Source organism: Pleurodeles waltl, chromosome 4_1 (genome assembly GCF_031143425.1).
Source record: "Pleurodeles waltl isolate 20211129_DDA chromosome 4_1, aPleWal1.hap1.20221129, whole genome shotgun sequence".
Lineage (NCBI taxonomy): Eukaryota > Metazoa > Chordata > Amphibia > Caudata > Salamandridae > Pleurodeles > Pleurodeles waltl.
The window spans coordinates 376,915,963-376,933,757 of record NC_090442.1 but is presented as its reverse complement, the minus strand read 5'-3'; the positions used below and the strand labels follow the sequence as shown (position 1 = coordinate 376,933,757).

General features: G+C 44.2%; 1 protein-coding gene across 19 annotated transcripts in view; it reads left to right on the top strand.

Moving 5' to 3' along the window:
* The window catches only part of C2CD5 (C2 calcium dependent domain containing 5), a 669,580-nt gene that overhangs the window by 332,650 nt on the left and 319,135 nt on the right, over positions 1 to 17,795 (top strand). For all 19 annotated transcript variants that reach the window (XM_069228566.1, XM_069228562.1, XM_069228551.1 and 16 more), the window contains one exon: positions 14,055 to 14,118. In XM_069228566.1, coding sequence (XP_069084667.1) covers positions 14,055 to 14,118 — 64 coding nt within the window. The remainder of the gene's footprint in view (positions 1 to 14,054; positions 14,119 to 17,795) is intronic.

The window sequence follows — 17,795 nt, the reverse complement described above, 5'->3', positions numbered from 1 at the left end:
AAACAAACAACATGACAACAATGTATTACCTAAACAAACAGGGAGGGACACACTCAACACAGTTGTGTCTCCTGGCACAAAAAATATGGCATTGGGCGATTCACAACCACATTCGCCTAATAGCACAATTTATTCCAGGAATTCAGAACCAGTTAGCAGACAATCTCTCTCGGGATCACCAACAGATCCACGAATGGGAGATTCGCCCCAAAATACTAAACAAATACTTCCAGAATTGGGGAACACCACAAATAGATCTATTTGCAACAAAGGAAAACGCAAAATGCCGAAACTTCGCATCCAGGTACCCACAAGATCAGTCTCAGGGCAATGCGTTATGGATGAGCTATTCAGGGATATTTGCTTACGCTTTTCCCCCTCTCTCACTCCTTCCATATCTGGTAAACAAATTGAGTCAAAACAAACTCAAACTCATACTGATAGCGCCAACATGGGCAAGACAACCTTGGTACACAACACTACTAGACCTCTTTGTAGTGCCTCATGTCAAACTACCAAACAGACCAGATCTGTTAACACAACACAAACAACAGATCAGACATCCAAATCCAGCATCACTGAATCTAGCAATTTGGCTCCAGAAGTCCTAGAATTCGGACACTTAGACCTTACACAGGAATGTATGGAGGTCATAAAACAAGCTAGAAAACCTACCACTAGACATTGCTAAGCAAATAAGTGGAAAAGATTTGTTTATTACTGCCATAATAATCAAATTCAACCCTTACACCCATCTGCCAAAGACATCGTAAGATACTTACTACATTTGCAAAAGTCAAAGCTAGCTTTCTCTTCCATAAAGATACATCTTACCGCAATTTCGATTTACCTGCAAATTACGCACTCAACCTCACTATTTAGGATACCAGTCATAAAAGCGTTTATGGAAGGACTAAAGAGAATTATACCACCAAGAACACCACCAGTTCCTTCATGGAACCTCAACATTGTCTTAACACGACTCATGGGTCCACCTTTTGAGCCCATGCACTCTTGTGAAATGCAATACTTAACATGGAAAGTTGCATTTTTAATTGCCATCACATCTCTAAGAAGAGTGAGTGAAATTCAAGCATTTACCATACAAGAACCATTTATTCAAATACACAAGCATAAAGTAGTTCTACGGACAAATCCAAAATGTATACCAAAAGTTATATCACCGTTTCACTTGAATCAAACAGTAGAATTACCAGTGTTCTTCCCACAGCCAGACTCTGTAGCTGAAAGAGCACTACATACATTAGACATCAAAAGAGCGTTAATGTACTACATTGACAGAACAAAACTAATTCGAAAAACAAAACAATTATTTGTTGCTTTCCAAAAACCTCATACAGGTAATCCAATTTCTAAACAAGGCATTGCTAGATGGATAGTTAAGTGTATTCAAACCTGCTATCTTAAAGCAAAGAGAGAACTGCCTATTACACCAAAGGCACACTCAACCAGAAAAAAGGTGCTACCATGGCCTTTCTAGGAAACATTCCAATGACCGAAATATGTAAGGCAGCTACATGGTCTACGCCTCATACATTTACCAAACACTACTGTGTAGATGTGTTAACGGCACAACAAGCCACAGTAGGTCAAGCAGTACTACGAACATTGTTTCAAACAACTTCAACTCCTACAGGCTGAACCACCGCTTTTCGGGAGATAACTGCTTACTAGTCTATGCACAGCATGTGTATCTGCAGCTACACATGCCATTGAACAGAAATGTCACTTACCCAGTGTACATCTGTTCGTGGCATTAGTCGCTGCAGATTCACATGCGCCCACCCGCCTCCCCGGAAGCCTGTAGCCGTTAAGAAGTTGATCTTGAACATTTGTAAATTTGTAAATTTGAAAATATATTACTTTAAACTACATTATGTACATTACTCCATTGCATGGGCACTATTACTAGCATACACAACTCCTACCTCACCCTCTGCGGGGGAAAACAATCTAAGATGGAGTCGACGCCCATGCGCAATGGAGCCGAAATGGGAGGAGTCCCTCGGTCTCGTGACTCGAAAAGACTTCTTCGAAGAAAAACAACTTGTCGCTGCAGATTCACATGCTGTGCATTATCCTGCCATCTAGTGTTGGGCTCGGAGTGTTACAAGTTGTTTTTCTACAAAGAAGTCTTTTCGAGTCACGAGACCGAGGGACTCCTCCCTTTCAGCTCCATTGCGCATGGGCTTCGACTCCATCTTAGATTGTTTTCTTTCCGCCATCGGGTTTGGACGTGTTCCTCTTCGCTCTGTATTTCCAATCGGGAAAGTTAGCTAAATATCGAAAATTCGACGGTATTGTTCGCGCTCGGTACCGGTTTAGTGTTAGCGTATCGACACCGATAGTAGAACTGCTCCGGCTGCCCTTCGGGGCTTCCGCTCTTCAGCGGGGCCTGGTCGGCCCGACCGCATCCATCGACGAAACTAATGGACCGGTCCCCCTTCCGCTTCTGTCCGAAGTGCCACTCGAAGTATCCTTATACAGACCAAGACTTGGTCTGTAATCTGTGTTTATCACCAGAACACAGGGAGGATACTTGTGAGGCCTGTCGGGCATTTCGATCTAAAAAGACCCTAAGTGATCGAAGAGCGAGAAGACTACAAATGGTGTAGACACCGAGAGAACAACTCGACGTCGAAGAGGAGGAAAGAATTTCCATCCAGGGGACGGACTCAGACGAATCCGAAAGTGAGCGACCCACGACGATGCAGAAAACAGTGAGTAAAACTGCCCCGTCCAAGACTCACACAAAGATCGTTAAGGCCAAGGGGATGCCACCGCCAGCAGGCCATATCTTAACCCATCTAAAAGAAGGTGACCAAACATCGGCACTGAAAAAGGCCAAAGAATTGCCAAAGTCATCCGACTCCGGTCGAGATTCAGGCACCGAACGATCCCGGCACCGAGAGTTCGACTCACCCAAGGTGAGAAAAGTAACGTCGGAACCGACAAAGACTTTATCGGAAGCATCGGTACCGAAAAAAGCGGCTTCGGAGCCGAAAAGAAGCTCTTACACAGAAGAGCAAGGACTTTCCAGCCAAATGCATGAAAAACACAGATTTGAGCAGGTAATAAGTATGGGGTAACCAGACCATACACAAAGGAGGTTGCATATCCAGAAAGAGACTGGAAAAATACAAACTCTTCCTCCAATCAAAACCAAACGAAAGCTGGCATTTCATGAGTCAGAAATGCAGCCGAATGCGAAGGTGGCCAGAGATAAAACCTCACGACCAAGGTTTTCGGCACAACCTTCCCCACTACACTCACCACAGCTGTCCCCGGTAACAACACCTCCAATGCAGTCACCTACGCATACAGGGATGACACAGGATGATCCGGGTGCATGGGACTTATATGATGCTCTAGTATCAGACAACAGCCCAGATTGTTATCCAATAAGGCCGTCACCTCCAGAGGACAGTACTGCATGTACGCAGGTACTATCAAGGGCAGCTACGTTCCACAATGTAGCAATGCATTCAGAGCCAATAGAGGATGATTTCCTGTTCAACACCTTGGCATCCACCCACACTTCCTACCAGAGTCTGCCAAAGCTCCCGGGCATGCTCAAGCACGCAAAACAGGTATTCCAAGACCCAGTTAAAGGAAGGGCTATCACGCCTAGGGTGGAGAAAAAATACAAGCCTCCCCCAACAGACCCTGTGTTTATAACACAGCAACTTACACCAGACTTGGTGGTTGTAGGAGCAGCAAGAAAGAGGGCAAACTCTCAATCGTCAGGAGACGCTCCACCGCCTGACAAAGAGAGTAGGAAGTTTGATGCAGCGGGCAAACGAGTGGCAGCACAGGCAGCCAATCAATGGCGGATCGCAAACTCACAAGCCCTGCTGGCTCGCTATGACAGGGCACACTGGGACGAGATGCAACACATTATACAGCTCTTGCCCAAAGAACACCAGAAACGTGCCCAACAGGTTGTGGAAGAAGGACAAGCAATATCCAACAACCAAATAAGGTCTGCATTGGACTCGGCAGACACAGCAGCACGAACAGTCAACATTGCGGTAACCATTTGCAGGCATGCATGGTTACGAAGCTCTGGATTCAAGCCAGAAATCCAACAAGCTGTGTTAAACATGCCTTTTAACCAGGAACAATTGTTTGGGCCGGAAGTGGACATAGCAATTGAAAAATTAAAGAAGGACACGGCCAAAGCCATGGGCGCGCTCTACTCCCCACAGAGCAGAGACACATTTAGAAAGCCACAATTTAGAGTGGGGTTTAGAATGCAAACACCAGAGCCTTCCACCTCGCAAACCAGGCACATCTATCAGGGAAAAAACCAGAGAGGAGGGTTTCGTGGCTCATATAGAGTTGGACAATTCCCAAGAGGAAGGGGAACAATCCAAACACCTAGGACAAGTCAAACCAAACAGTGACTTCAATGTCACAAAACCCCAACACTTAACACCAGTGGGGGGGACACTTACCGCATACTGCCAAAACTGGACACACATAACTACGGACGCATGGGTCCTAGCCATTATCCAACATGGTTATTGCATAGAATTCATAAATTTCCCGCCAGATGTGCCACCAAGGGCACACAATATGTCCAAACAACACTTAGACCTATTACAACTAGAGGTCCAAGCATTATTACAAAAACAAGCAATAGAGTTATTACCCAACCATCAGAAAGGAACAGGTGTCTACTCACTATATTTCCTAATTCCAAAAAAGGACAAAACGTTAAGACCTATATTAGACCTCAGAACACTGAATCTCTTCATCAAGTCGGATCACTTCCACATGGTAACACTTCAAGACGTGGTTCCCTTACTAAAAAAAGAGGACTACATGTCAACGTTAGATCTCAAGGATGCCTACTTTTACATACCCATACATCCTTCTCACAGAAAATACTTAAGGTTTGTAATACACGGCGTGCACTATCAATTCAAAGTGTTACTGTTCGGGATAACAACAGCCCCAAGGGTATTCACAAAATGCCTTGCAGTAGTAGCCGCTCACATAAGGAGACAGCACATGCACGTATTCCCATACTTAGACGACTGGCTAATAAAAACCAGCACTCCACAACAGTGTTTTCTTCACACGCAATACGTTATAGAAACTCTACACAAACTAGGATTTTCAATAAATTACCAGAAATCACATCTGCAGCCATCCCAAATAAAACAATACTTGGGAGCAACACTCAACACACAAAAAGCGATTGCCACTCCAAGTCCACAAAGGGTCCAAGCGTTCCAAAATATAACATCAAACATACAGCCAAACCAACACTACCAAGTAAGGTTTGTAATGAAACTTCTAGGCATGATGTCTTCATGCATAGCCATTGTTCCAAAAGCGAGATTACACATGCGGCCCTTACAACAGTGCCTAGCAAAACAATGGACACAAGCACAGGGTCAACTCCAAGATCTAGTGTTGATAGACCGCCAGACACACTTCTTGCTTCAATGGTGGAACCCTATGAATTTAAACCAAGGGCGGCCATTCCAGGACCCAGTGCCTCAAGATGTGATCACAAAAGATGCTTCCATGATGGGGTGGGGAGCACACCTCAACAAGCACAGCATGCAGGGACTATGGGACAATCAACAAAAGCAACTCCACATAAATCATTTAGAACTGCTGGTAGTGTTTCTAGCATTAAAAGCATTTCAACCACTAATAGCCCACAAACACATTCTTGTCAAAACCGACAACATGACAACAATGTATTATCTCAACAAACAAGGAGGGACACACTTGTCACAACTGTCTCTCTTAGCCCCAAAAAATTGGCATTGGGCAATTCACAATCACATTCTCCTAAGAGCACAATACTTCCCAGGCATTCAGAACCAGTTGGCCGACAATCTCAGTTGAGCTCACCAGCAAACACACGAATGGGAAATTCATCCCCAGATCCTACAGGATTACTTCCTACTCTGGGGGACACCAAAAATAGACCTATTCGCAACAAAAGAAAACGCAAAATGCCAAAACTTTGCGTCCAGGTACCCACACCTTCAATCCAAGGGCAATGCGTTATGGATCAGTTGGTCAGGGATATTTGCTTACGCTTTTCCCCCTCTCCCACTCATTCCTTATCTGGTAAACAAACCAAGTCAAAACAGACTCAAACTAATTCTCATAGCACCAACCTGGGCTCGCCAACCGTGGTACACAACACTGCTGGACCTATCTGTAGTACCTCACATCAAATTACCAAACAGGCCAGATCTGTTAAATCAACACAAACAACAGATCAGACACCCGTATCCAGCATTGCTCAATCTAGCAATCTGGCTCCTGAAGTCTTAGAATTTGGACACTTAGACCTTACACAAGAATGTATGGAGGTCATTAAACAAGCTAGAAAACCTACTACAAGACATTGTTACGCAAACAAATGGAAAAGATTTGTTTATTGCTGCCAGAATAAACAAATTCAACCACTACATGCTTCCGCAAGGACATTGTAAGCTACTTATTACACTTACAAAAGCCTAAGCTAGCATTCTCTTCAATTAAAATACATCTCACAGCAATATCTGCCTATCTGCAGATTACACATTCAACATCGCTTTTTAGAATCCCAGTCATCAAAGCATTTATGGAGGGATTAAAGAGAATCATACCCCCGAGAACACCACCAGTACCTTCGTGGAACCTTAATATTGTATTACCACGACTCATGGGACCACCATTTGAACCCATGCGCTCTTGTGAAATGCAATACTTAAATTGGAAAGTAGCCTTTCTAATAGCTATCGCATCACTTAGAAGAGTAAGTGAGATAAAAGCATTTACTATACAAGAACCCTTTATACAAATACATAAACATAAAGTGGTTCTCCGTACAAATCCCAAATTCCTACCAAAGGTTATATCACCATTCCACCTAAACCAAACAGTGGAACTCCCAGTCTTCTTTCCACAACCAGACTCAGTAGCCGAAAGAGCCTTACATACATTAGACATTAAAAGAGCACTAATGTATTACATTGACAGAACAAAACAATTTCGTAAAACAAAACAATTGTTCGTAGCCTTCCAAAAACCTCATGCAGGTAATCCTATATCCAAACAAGGCATTGCCAGATGGATTGTTAAATGTATTCAAACTTGCTGTATTAAAGCAAAAAGAGATCTGCCTATTAAACCAAGAGCGCATTCCACTAGGAAAAAATGCGCCACAATGGCTTTTCTGGGGAATATATCTATGAAAGAAATTTGTAAGGCAGCCACCTGGTCTACACCTCATTCATTCACGAAGCATTACTGTGTAGATGTGTTAACAACGCAACAAGCCACAGTAGGACAGGCTGTATTAAGAACATTATTTCAGACAACTTCAACTCCTACAGGCTAAGCCACCGCTTTTTGGGGAGATTACTGCTTATTAGTCTATGCACAGCATGTGTATCTGCAGCTACACATGCCACCGAACGGAAAATGTCACTTACCCAGTATACATCTGTTCGTGGCATGAGACGCTGCAGATTCACATGCGCCCTCCCACCTCCCCGGGAGCCTGTAGCAGTTATGAGTTGGATGAAAATTGTAAATTTGTAAATAAATAATATTTTAATACACATTATGTACATACATAACTACTCCATTGCATGGGCACATTTAGTATATTCACTAATGAATGCAGTCAAGTTTTGTCCCTGTTGCCATTGAACGTTCACCCTGAACTGCGAATTTCCAGTAGCCTCCTGAAGGAACATACCTCAGAAGACTGTTAGGCCCATTTGATTTTTAAACCAAAAACCCTAGTACATACAGACAAGGTGCTATTTGCCCACTGGGCTGCAGTGAATTTGTCAGGACAATCTGAATCGGAGAGGAAGATGAAAAACACTCGGTCTATGGAGAATATGGGTTTCTTGAGGCTCAGGGCGGTCATTACTCTGTCTCAGACCTCAAGGAAATCACAAAGGTGGTTGAAGTCTCAACTCAGAAGTCAGACCTTTAAACTATAGTGACTGAGTAAAAAGCTTTCAAAACTGTTGAAGGACATGGTATGCAAGATTCAGATAGAAAACCTTTATTGAAAACTTCATGCAAGCAAGAAGGGTCACAAAGACATAAAAGCCTAAGCTGAAGAAGTTGTCATTTGAAGAGGTTGTTGAGGTCTCTGATCCTGGTGGGTCCACAGAAATACTCATTGAGATGGAAGTGCCTAAAGCTATTGGCTCGACCTCTGAGGACTATCAAGCTTGAAAAAGCAAATAACAGCACATGGCTTCAAAACAGAAGTCCTTTGGGGAAAAAATACTTCCAAAACCATTAAGGTTGAGAGGGAAAAGAGATAGAATTAAGGAAAACATATTGATGGAATTGGTTGCTAACCTTAAGTTACTGAAAACATTTGGGATTGAAGGCATTCCAAATGCAAAGATATACCAAAAGCCATAAAGGAGGTCAAGCAGGAGTAAGAATATATAGGAGGAATAGAAGGCAATCAGCTACATAAGGAGAGAGGTCCAGAGAAGATGATGGTAAAGAATCATAAGGAGGAGAAACTTTTGTAGGAAATTGAGGCAGTATTACACATCAGAGGAGGTAGGCTTGTCTCCATCAGTGGCATCGCCACCTGCTATCTCCTTTTACAAGGTGCTAAAGAGATCAGCAAATACCTTTTGTGTGCACCTGGAAGTGGACAGGAGGACACACACTTCCTAGTCTTAATTTGTGCCAGTGGTTCCTTGTGGAAGGTGGTGTTCAATAGGCTAGAAACCTCAAAGGCTGTAACACCACACATATAAAAAACATATAAGGCATCAACCTAAGGCCAAAAATACATAAGAGCCAATGTAAAGCCTCATTCACTCGTAGTCTCCAGAGCAAAGAAAGGGACACAATCACACACATTTCTAGGACCACTGTCCAGGACAGTAAAAAACTAGAGGCTGTTGAAAGAAAAATGGAGGGAGCAGCAGCGAACTACTGGCATATAGCAAACTGAAACACTCTCCTTGATAGATGCACCCATCATTAGTGGGAAAATATAGAAGACCTCAGGGAAGTCCTTCATGAAGAATATCAAAAGATAGCGAAATATGTAATAGAAGAAGGTAAGAACATAGTGAATTTGTGTTTAAAATATGTTCTGGGTTCAGCTGGTACAGCAAGCAGACAGCTCTATACAGGAATTGTATTATGCCGACATTCCTGGGTTAGCATTGTGTTCACTTGATACCAAATGCAGGACTATGTTTGAGACCCATATAGAAATGGTTGAGCAAACAGTGGTCATAGAAGCAGGAAGACGGGGGGCCCTAGTGAATGTAACAGGCAGAGTTATCAAGGAGTTAAAAAAGTGGGGGGAAAAAGCAAACTTGTTGAAAGGCAGATCATTCAAAACATCAATTCCACAAGCCAACATATTAAGAGATGCATCACATTTAGGTTGGGGTGCCCCCGCAAGAGACCTAAAAATAAGAAGACTTTAGTCATTTCAAGGAGAAATCATAAATAAAGCTTATGGATAAAGAGTCATGTCATTAAATTATCACTCTTAAAGGGAACATTGTCTAATTGCTATTGCATCTTTATTTTATAAGGGTAAGTGAGTTACAGTGAAAAGAACCTTGCTTATCAGTTCGTAAGGATAAGGTGGTTGTCCTGAGAGCTCATCCTAGATTCCTAGTTAAGGTGCTTTTGCCACTTCACTTTAACTAAATGATAACTCTACCATCCATTTTCCATACACCAAGTAATCAACATAAAGGGCCTGTAGGAAGCTGGCCTGGTGTGTGATGAGCACCTATGGTGTCATCGACCTACACCAGGTCCAGGTATCCTCTATTAGTGAAGTGTAGGCAGAATCTAGGAAGCCAGGGCTCTCTAGAGGTAGCTGTGGATGAGCAGCCAAGACTTATCTAGGAGACATGCAAAGCTTATGCAATAGCACTGGCAGAAGAGGACCTGTAAAGGAAGGGGACCAAGTCCAGTTTTTGATGGAGCGTCTATTTGTGGCAGGAGCCACTACCCACTCTTCTGTGGATGCAGGACCAGGTCGACGGGGACAAAGAAGACCAGCTGTGCAGCACAGGATCTCAAAGGGAATTCATGAAGTGATGCAGGTGATGTCCCATGATAGCTGTTAGGTTGCAGTGGTGCAGGAAGACCACCAACAAGCCTTGGCAAATGTAAATGAAGAGGAGCAGTTGCCATGCTGAAGAGGATCAGGAAGGCCCAGGGGACTCGACCCAAGGAGGGGGGGGGGGGAGTCTGGGGTGACCCTCAGCAGTCAGGAGACTCACCAGAAGAGGATGCAGCCCCCTCAGGCAACCCAATGGCAGCAGGCACAGCAAGTCGCAGTGACGCCCACTCATCACACCTGAAGAGGAGCCCCATGTCGCTGGAGCAGCAGAGGGGCAACTTTGCTTGGCAGGAAAAAGTGCTGGGGACCGAGACTGCAGGAAGCCTGAAGATCCCCAGGAGCAGGAGCAAACAAGCCTTTGTAGCCGCAAGAGTCACAGTGCACATGGGTACTGTCCTGCAAGAAGAGACAAGGACTTACTACCTGTGATGCAGTATCCACGTAGTCCCGGAGGAGAGCAGATCCACGCAGCTGGTCGTCGTTGCAGTTGGTGTCTGCAGATGCAGGGGAGCGACACTGTCACTCCAAGGGAGATTCCTTCCTACTTCTTGGTACACACTGGAGTCTCGTCGACTTCAGAGGATGCACAACTGGGAAAACGTTACAGTTGCTGGAAGGAGCCGGAGAAACAACGTTGCAAAGCCGAGTCATCACTGGAGTTGCAGATTGTTTGTTCCTGAAGAGTCCAGTTGTGGTTCCATTGGCCAGAAGATGAAGTAAACATTGCAGAGCAGTCCTGCTGGAGTCTTGCATGTCGAATGTGAGGACCCACCCAAGAGGGAGACCCTAAATGGCCCTGAAAGGGGGTTTGGTCGCCTGCAAGGTGACCACCCATCAGGAAGGGGCTGTGACTTCACTTGCCTGACCTGGCCACTCAGATGCTCCAAGGGGTCTCTGCCCATTTTGGATTAAAGATGGCCAAATCAAGTGGCCATCAGGAGTAGCTCTGGGCACCACCCTTGGGGTGGTGATGGACAGGGTAATGTTCACAGTCCTGTTTCGCACCAGAGCAGGGACGGGGGGGGTCCCTGGACTGGTGCAAACCGGTTTATGCAAGGAGGGTACCAAAGCATACTGGTGGCTTGGGGAGGCTACCCCTCCCAAACCATGTAACACCTATTTCGAAGTAGATAGGAGGTTGCCTCCCTCCCCCGAAGGAGATCCTTTGCTCCGCCTTCCCCGGCTTTAGACCTCGGACACCCCAGAACAGCTCCATTGCATTCTGCTCAATGCGCAGTTCCTCTGTAAACATGCCACAGAATTCTGGGACACCGTCACCACCACCTCAATGTGGTCTTCACTACTGAAACCTGGTTCGACTCCTGCTTATCATCAGACATTGAGACTGCACCAGCAAACATGGAGGAGGCATCACCATCATCAATAAGGAAACCCTCCAGTGCACCACCACCTAAAAGGACACCATGCCGATCATGGAACATCTGAATTTCCAACTCTGCACTGATGCCAAGTTAGCTATTAGCGTAACCCTCACATACAAACCCCCAGGTCTGTGCCACAGCTTCTGTGATGCCAGTTGTGGATTCATCAACCCTCTCGCCATCTACTCCAAGTAATTAATCTTCCTCAGTGACCTCAGCTTCGCCCTCAACCCCACAACCTCCTGGAAAGCATGAGCAAATTCGGCCTCACCCAGCTAGTCCCACCTTGGTTGCTTCAAAGGCAAGCCTGTCTGCGTCCGCCCGCACCTGGAACACTCCCAGCGCCAGGGCCCATGCCCCGCCTGCCACCCACCGGTCCACCTAGGAGCTCCTAGACCCCAGACACCATAACAAAGTCTGCTGCACATCCTCTCCACGATCAACCAAAAGACCTTTCACCTGCTGCCATTGCTGCTTCTCCTGCAACACAGGGCCACCAGCCCGCACTAGATCCCTCACCACTTCCGACCAGGATATCACAAATAACCCGGAAGCATTCAGTGCATTCTGCTCAACACAAGATCCCTCTGCAAGCAAGCCATGGAAATCTGGGACACCATCTCTACCCTCTCCCCTGACGTTGCCTTCATCACTTAAAAATGGCTCAACCCCACCTTGAACCCAGACATCGCCACAATTACACCTGACGGCTACAAGATGATACACTGCGACCGCACTAACTAACAAACACACTTGGGGCATCTCCATTATCTTAAAGGAAGCCGTCCGGGACATTAGTCATGCCTTTTCTGGTGTTTAGCCCTCCTAAAGCGTACTAGCCAACCACTGAAAACATACGAGGCTCGATGTTTTCCATATGGTGCCTGGACTACTTTTTCTTTTCATTTCGTAGGCAGCGCGATCTCGCTGGGCAGTATTTGAGCGCTTTGTATGACATCGACCCTGTTACATAGATAATTGCACTTTTGCTGGTTACATAGATAATTGCACTTTTGATGGTTACACGTATAATTGCACTTTTGCCCATACGTTTCCCTGCAAGTGCACTTCGGTTTCCGTTTGTGTGTCTGTTTCGTGCTTATGGCGGCTGTCTGCTCGCTTATGTGAAACTGTTTATCTTTTCATTTTCAGCTTATGTGGCAAGAAAAGTCCATTTAGGAGATTACAATGCTAATAGCTGTAACTCGAGCAAACGTGAGACCCATTACATTGCAAATGCTTGTTGTTGGATGATTTCAGCTTAGTGTAACTTATTTGACAACTAATCTTGATTTAATTGATTAATTTTCTATTTAAACAATAAAATAAAGACCGAACATTTTGCTTCCTGGTGGGTGGTTTTCGGTTTTTAATTCATTTTCCGATATTGATCTCATGCTTAGCGATAGTCTCCTGCATGAATTACAAATCCCATGACAGAGAAGGTTGATTCCTATTGTTGCCCTGGTTTGTTTTTGTGAAGACTTTCTAGTTGTCCATGGAGCTGGTCACAAAAAATTGTCTTTTTCATTACCTCCCAAAGGAACTTTCACTGTACTCCACTAAAAACGTTTTAAAAATCAAGTATGGTCAGATGGAGATTTTGATTTATTATTAGGTGGATCAGGAAAGGACATAGCTAGTTCCTTACTCGGAGTGCTTTTCCATCTTACCTTGTAACTCTGACCCCCAAGAATAGTTGATATAGAGTGTACCAATACCTAAGTTTTACTCTGTGAGTTTGGCAGCTGCAGTTGGATGAAACACAATGCATCCATGGTATTCCCTTTGGTCTTGTAGCTCAAGTGGGGCTAGTAACTGCTGTTTCATAATTAAGAGGGACTTCTTAATTACTCTCTTGCCTGCAATGATTATCTCCTCGGTGTAAACCCCATTGTTTCAATATTAATGTGTTACAGAATAAGAGTTTCTATTTTGTGGTAACATATTTGGTGAGAAACTTCAATCATTTATGTTAAAAAACTGGTATAGACCCCCCTCCCCCCCCCCATTCACTTATGATGGTTATTCACCTTTGAAAATACAATGGTTTGTGTTCCTTCTACATCTCTGGGAAGCAAAAAGTAGTGTGACCTTAAATTTAAATATTTGTTAAGTATTGCGTTTGTTCTTGGAGGAATATGTGTAAAATTGAAGAGGTAGTTCCATCCTGTCAAGCGACTCATGTTTTTTAGGTTATTCGTTGTGATCGTCACCTCTCCTCTTTTGATGGTTGCTCTACAATGACTCTGTTATTTCACTTGACAAAGACGACCTTATCTCACTTTTCTGTTGCTTTTGTTGACTAATATAAACTTTCTTGCACAGTGTAAGCCCCCATTTCATCAACCACTGGTAATCAATACAAACTTTTCTTCAGGAGTAGTAGGGATTATATTCACGTGCTTGTTTTATGTTTTCTGTTGACCTGTAGTGAACAAACTGAAAGCTGTTGAGCTCTCACAGTGTTAAATCTTTTTTTACTGTGTTCCTTGTTTCTGTCATTTTTACTGAATTGGTACTTTGTCTATTGATACTGTGATTTCTTTTAGATCGATGATGCAGATGCCATGGAAGATGTACACGCACTGTTGACTGACATCCCGCCGCCTCCAGGTATGCTTTCAGATCCTGATCTCTCTTCTTTCCTCTTCACATGTATTTTTGTTAGGTGTCGGTTGTCCATGGTATAATAAAACAAATATTTCCTTGTCCTCACACCAGACCATCCTGTTTAGTTATGTCATTGGCATCCTCTCTATGCTGATAACTTTACTGTGCATTGAAATATATACGAGTTTGATTGTAGACGTAAATTAATTTTCTCAATTTCTTCTTTAACTATTCCTCTGTATTCAATTTAAAATATTGAACTAAGAATGCTTGGAATGCAAATGTGTGCCATGTTTTCCACTTAGTTGGCTAGTCACAATTTGTTAGACCCTGGTGTGGTCCTAGTACTACTGCATTAAAAATACGATTAAAAAAGTAACAGTATTTATATTTTCTATTATGACGTTTTGCAATTTAAAAGATTCTGCACTGGCTACTCTTGTGGCATAACTTAATACATTTTAGCACATAAATCTTTCATTCATATACTTTGCATTTTGCCAACACATAGTAGTTCAAGGAGATATTGTTTTTAAAAGGTTTGAAAAGCAAGTTTATTGAGTCTATGGCACACCCACAATTCTCTCTTAAACTCAATTTGGATTTGTTGGGTTCTGCAGAGGGAGTTGGTGTTTTGAATATTAAGTTCTAAACTGGAAAAGTTAATAATATTTGACAGCATGGAGGTAGCCTATATGCTTTCCGACTATCTTCTGGCTGTATAATGGATCTTTTTAAAGCTTTGAGGAGCTGAAGCAGGGCTCTCTTCAAACATAGATTTGCCTGTCAGTGGAAGAAGGCAATTTTAATGAATGCAAAATTGCAATTTTAATGAATGCAATATTGCATCAACTACTTGCCCTTGGACGATGGAGAGGAGGCTGCAGCAGTCCTGTCGTGTTTACACAGCTTGTTTGATGACTAGAAGAGAGTCCATGATAGGAATGAAGATGATGCTGGGTACAAATGGAGGTCTATTTAGTGTAATGTTTAAAAAAGAGTATTGCATAGTTGGATGCATTTGCTAGGCAATCACTTTTACCCTAATCCATCACAGGAGTGGTATAAGCCAAGGACTGTTGAAGGCTGCCATCCCCAAAGAGGCATTTACACCACCGTTTTTTTTGCCCACCATGCCACCCCAGTTTGGACCCACTCACATGCAAATCAGTCTTGACCCTGTTCCCCATGAGAACAGTTCTGCCCGTAACTGCCAGGACAGGTCCTCCCTGGACCTGAAACAGGCATCCTGGAACCAGTTTCGGGTTGTCACTCCTCATCAGTCAGTATTGCTTGAATCCACCACTGGATTCAAACTAGCCTGGCTGATGAAGGTGATTCCCCGAAACTGGACCCAGGATGCTTGTTTCCGGTCCAGGGAAGACCTGGCCTGGGGTTTTAGGCTGGACTGTTCCCACTGGGAGCAGGGTCAAGACTGATTTGCAAATGGCAAGTTTCAAACTGGGATGGTGGGCAAAAAAACGATGGATAAAACCCAGATCTTTGTGACTGGGGATGAATGTTTGCTTTGTTCAGCATTCCGTCCATCATCTTTTCTTTTTCCTTTTGTCGCCCCCAAGTGGGAAGGGTATGCCCAGCCATGGGTCCCGTGCTCACTGTGCCATTGGATTCAAGCTAGCCTGGCTGATGAGGGGGTGATATCTAAACCAATCCCAGGGTGCTTTTTTCCAGTCCAGGGAGGACCTGGCCTGGCAGTTCGGGCTGGACTGTTCCCATGGGGAACAGGGTCAAGACTGATTTGCAGATAACTGGGTCCAAACTGGGGTGGTTTGGTGGGCAGAAAACAATGGATTAAACCCAGACCTCTGTGACCGGGGGGTGAATGTTTGCAGTGTTCAGCATTCCGTCGAACATCTGTTCTTTTTGTGTTGCTCATTTTCTGAGCACACTCCTGCCATCTAGTCTTGGGTTCAGAATATTTAACTTATTTTTCTTCAAAGTATTTCTTTCTATTTTGCGAATGACTTGTGATCCCTTTCATGGCATTCAATAGGCATCCGTATGAGGACTCCAACCCAGATCATTTTTTTCTGGCATCCGGTTCAGAGCTGAAATCTAGTACTTTGTCAACATGATGGAAGAAACAACACAGTGGTTGTGACGTGGAACCGGAAGGTTCCAAACCTGAGCTTCATGTTGCAAACATTAGTCTACTCACATCCCAGGTTGTCTGAGAATAACTTGTAGGGGTGCAATTGGGAGACACTCCATTTAAATTTTTGCCTCAATCATGCAAAGTTTGCATCCTAGTTATATATTATGTGCTTCCCCAAGATCATAACAAGAGAAGTAGGTAGTATACAGCATCTTAACTCTTTAAGTGAAAAAACACCATTTGATTGCGTGATGATAATAGATGGACTCTCTTCACTGGTGCAGCGAGGAGGAAGCTATGTGAGTTGGCCTGGTGGAGGGGGTGGGGGGGTACAAGGAGTTTTAAAGCAATACTAGTGCCTGGGGGAGGTCAACATATGCAGTACAGTGCCAGGGCAGGCTGACACTTCTCCACAATTTTCAGGTATCAAGCCTCTAACCCCTCACTTCATTAATTAAAAAAATAAACATATCCCCCCTAGCGGTCTAATGGGCTTTTGGGCTTTTTGCCTCGTGGGGTGGGCAGATTGTGAATGTCTCCCACCCCTCCCCCAAAAACCTCCAGTTCCAGACTGTATAGGTCATGTGGGTGGGAGGTAGCCTGATGCCAAGACTGCCCTCCCTCCACACATTCCTTTAAAAAAATATATATGTATTTAAGACGCCTGCCTCCTTGGAGTGGTAAGACTGGAGATATGTCTCCCCACTCCAGAAGGAATAGAAAGATTAGCTAGTCACAGGGGGAAACTGGTGCAGTGGCAGGGTGAGCCAGCACTCACTCATTTGTTTATTTTCATATTTTTCCTAAAGTCAAGTGGGCAGATGTCCCCCAGTGTGCTTCCCAGGGCGAAAGACTGTCTAGGGGTGCACATCTGTACCAGGTCGGTCTCTAACCCATGTTTCTTACACATTTCCTAGTGTCTAGTGGGCCTTTTGACCTCCTAGTGCACCCAGTTTAGGGATAGGTGCCCCAAATGCCTACCCTTTGGTGCCAGAAAGACTGTCTAAGTCTTCAGAGGGCAATGGGACAAAGAAGCCAGACTTTTCAGACCTCACCCCATTCTTTTATTTTATTTTTATTTATTTAAACATTTCCCTTGTTCCCAGTGATATTTGGGACTCTAGGGTTCAAGAGGTGAGGGGAACGTCTGATGGCAGATGGTAATTATATGTCCCAATCTACCACTAGCCCCCAGTGTGGCAGAAAAACCATGTTGGTCATAGTTAATGTGCAGCATTAGCCCATGACGAGGTGGTGCTCCACCAGTGATTCTCTTCCATGGTGGTCCAGTGGAGTGGATTCCTGCTGAGAGATCACCCTCCTGTGGTGATCAATGAGCAGGAATCCAGCAGGCAGAGATACTCTTGGAAAGGCAGGTGTCTCCCCTTTCCAGTATTACCTATCCTGTTGAAATTGGTATCTGATATAACCTCGCCCAGTTTAAAGAGTTTTATAAGGAATCTGCAACTAGAATATGTCTCTACCAGATATGTCGTTACCAAAGGTAAGTAACTTATACGTTTAGATGATTGAGCAGTGCCAGCAAACACCAAACAGAAACCAT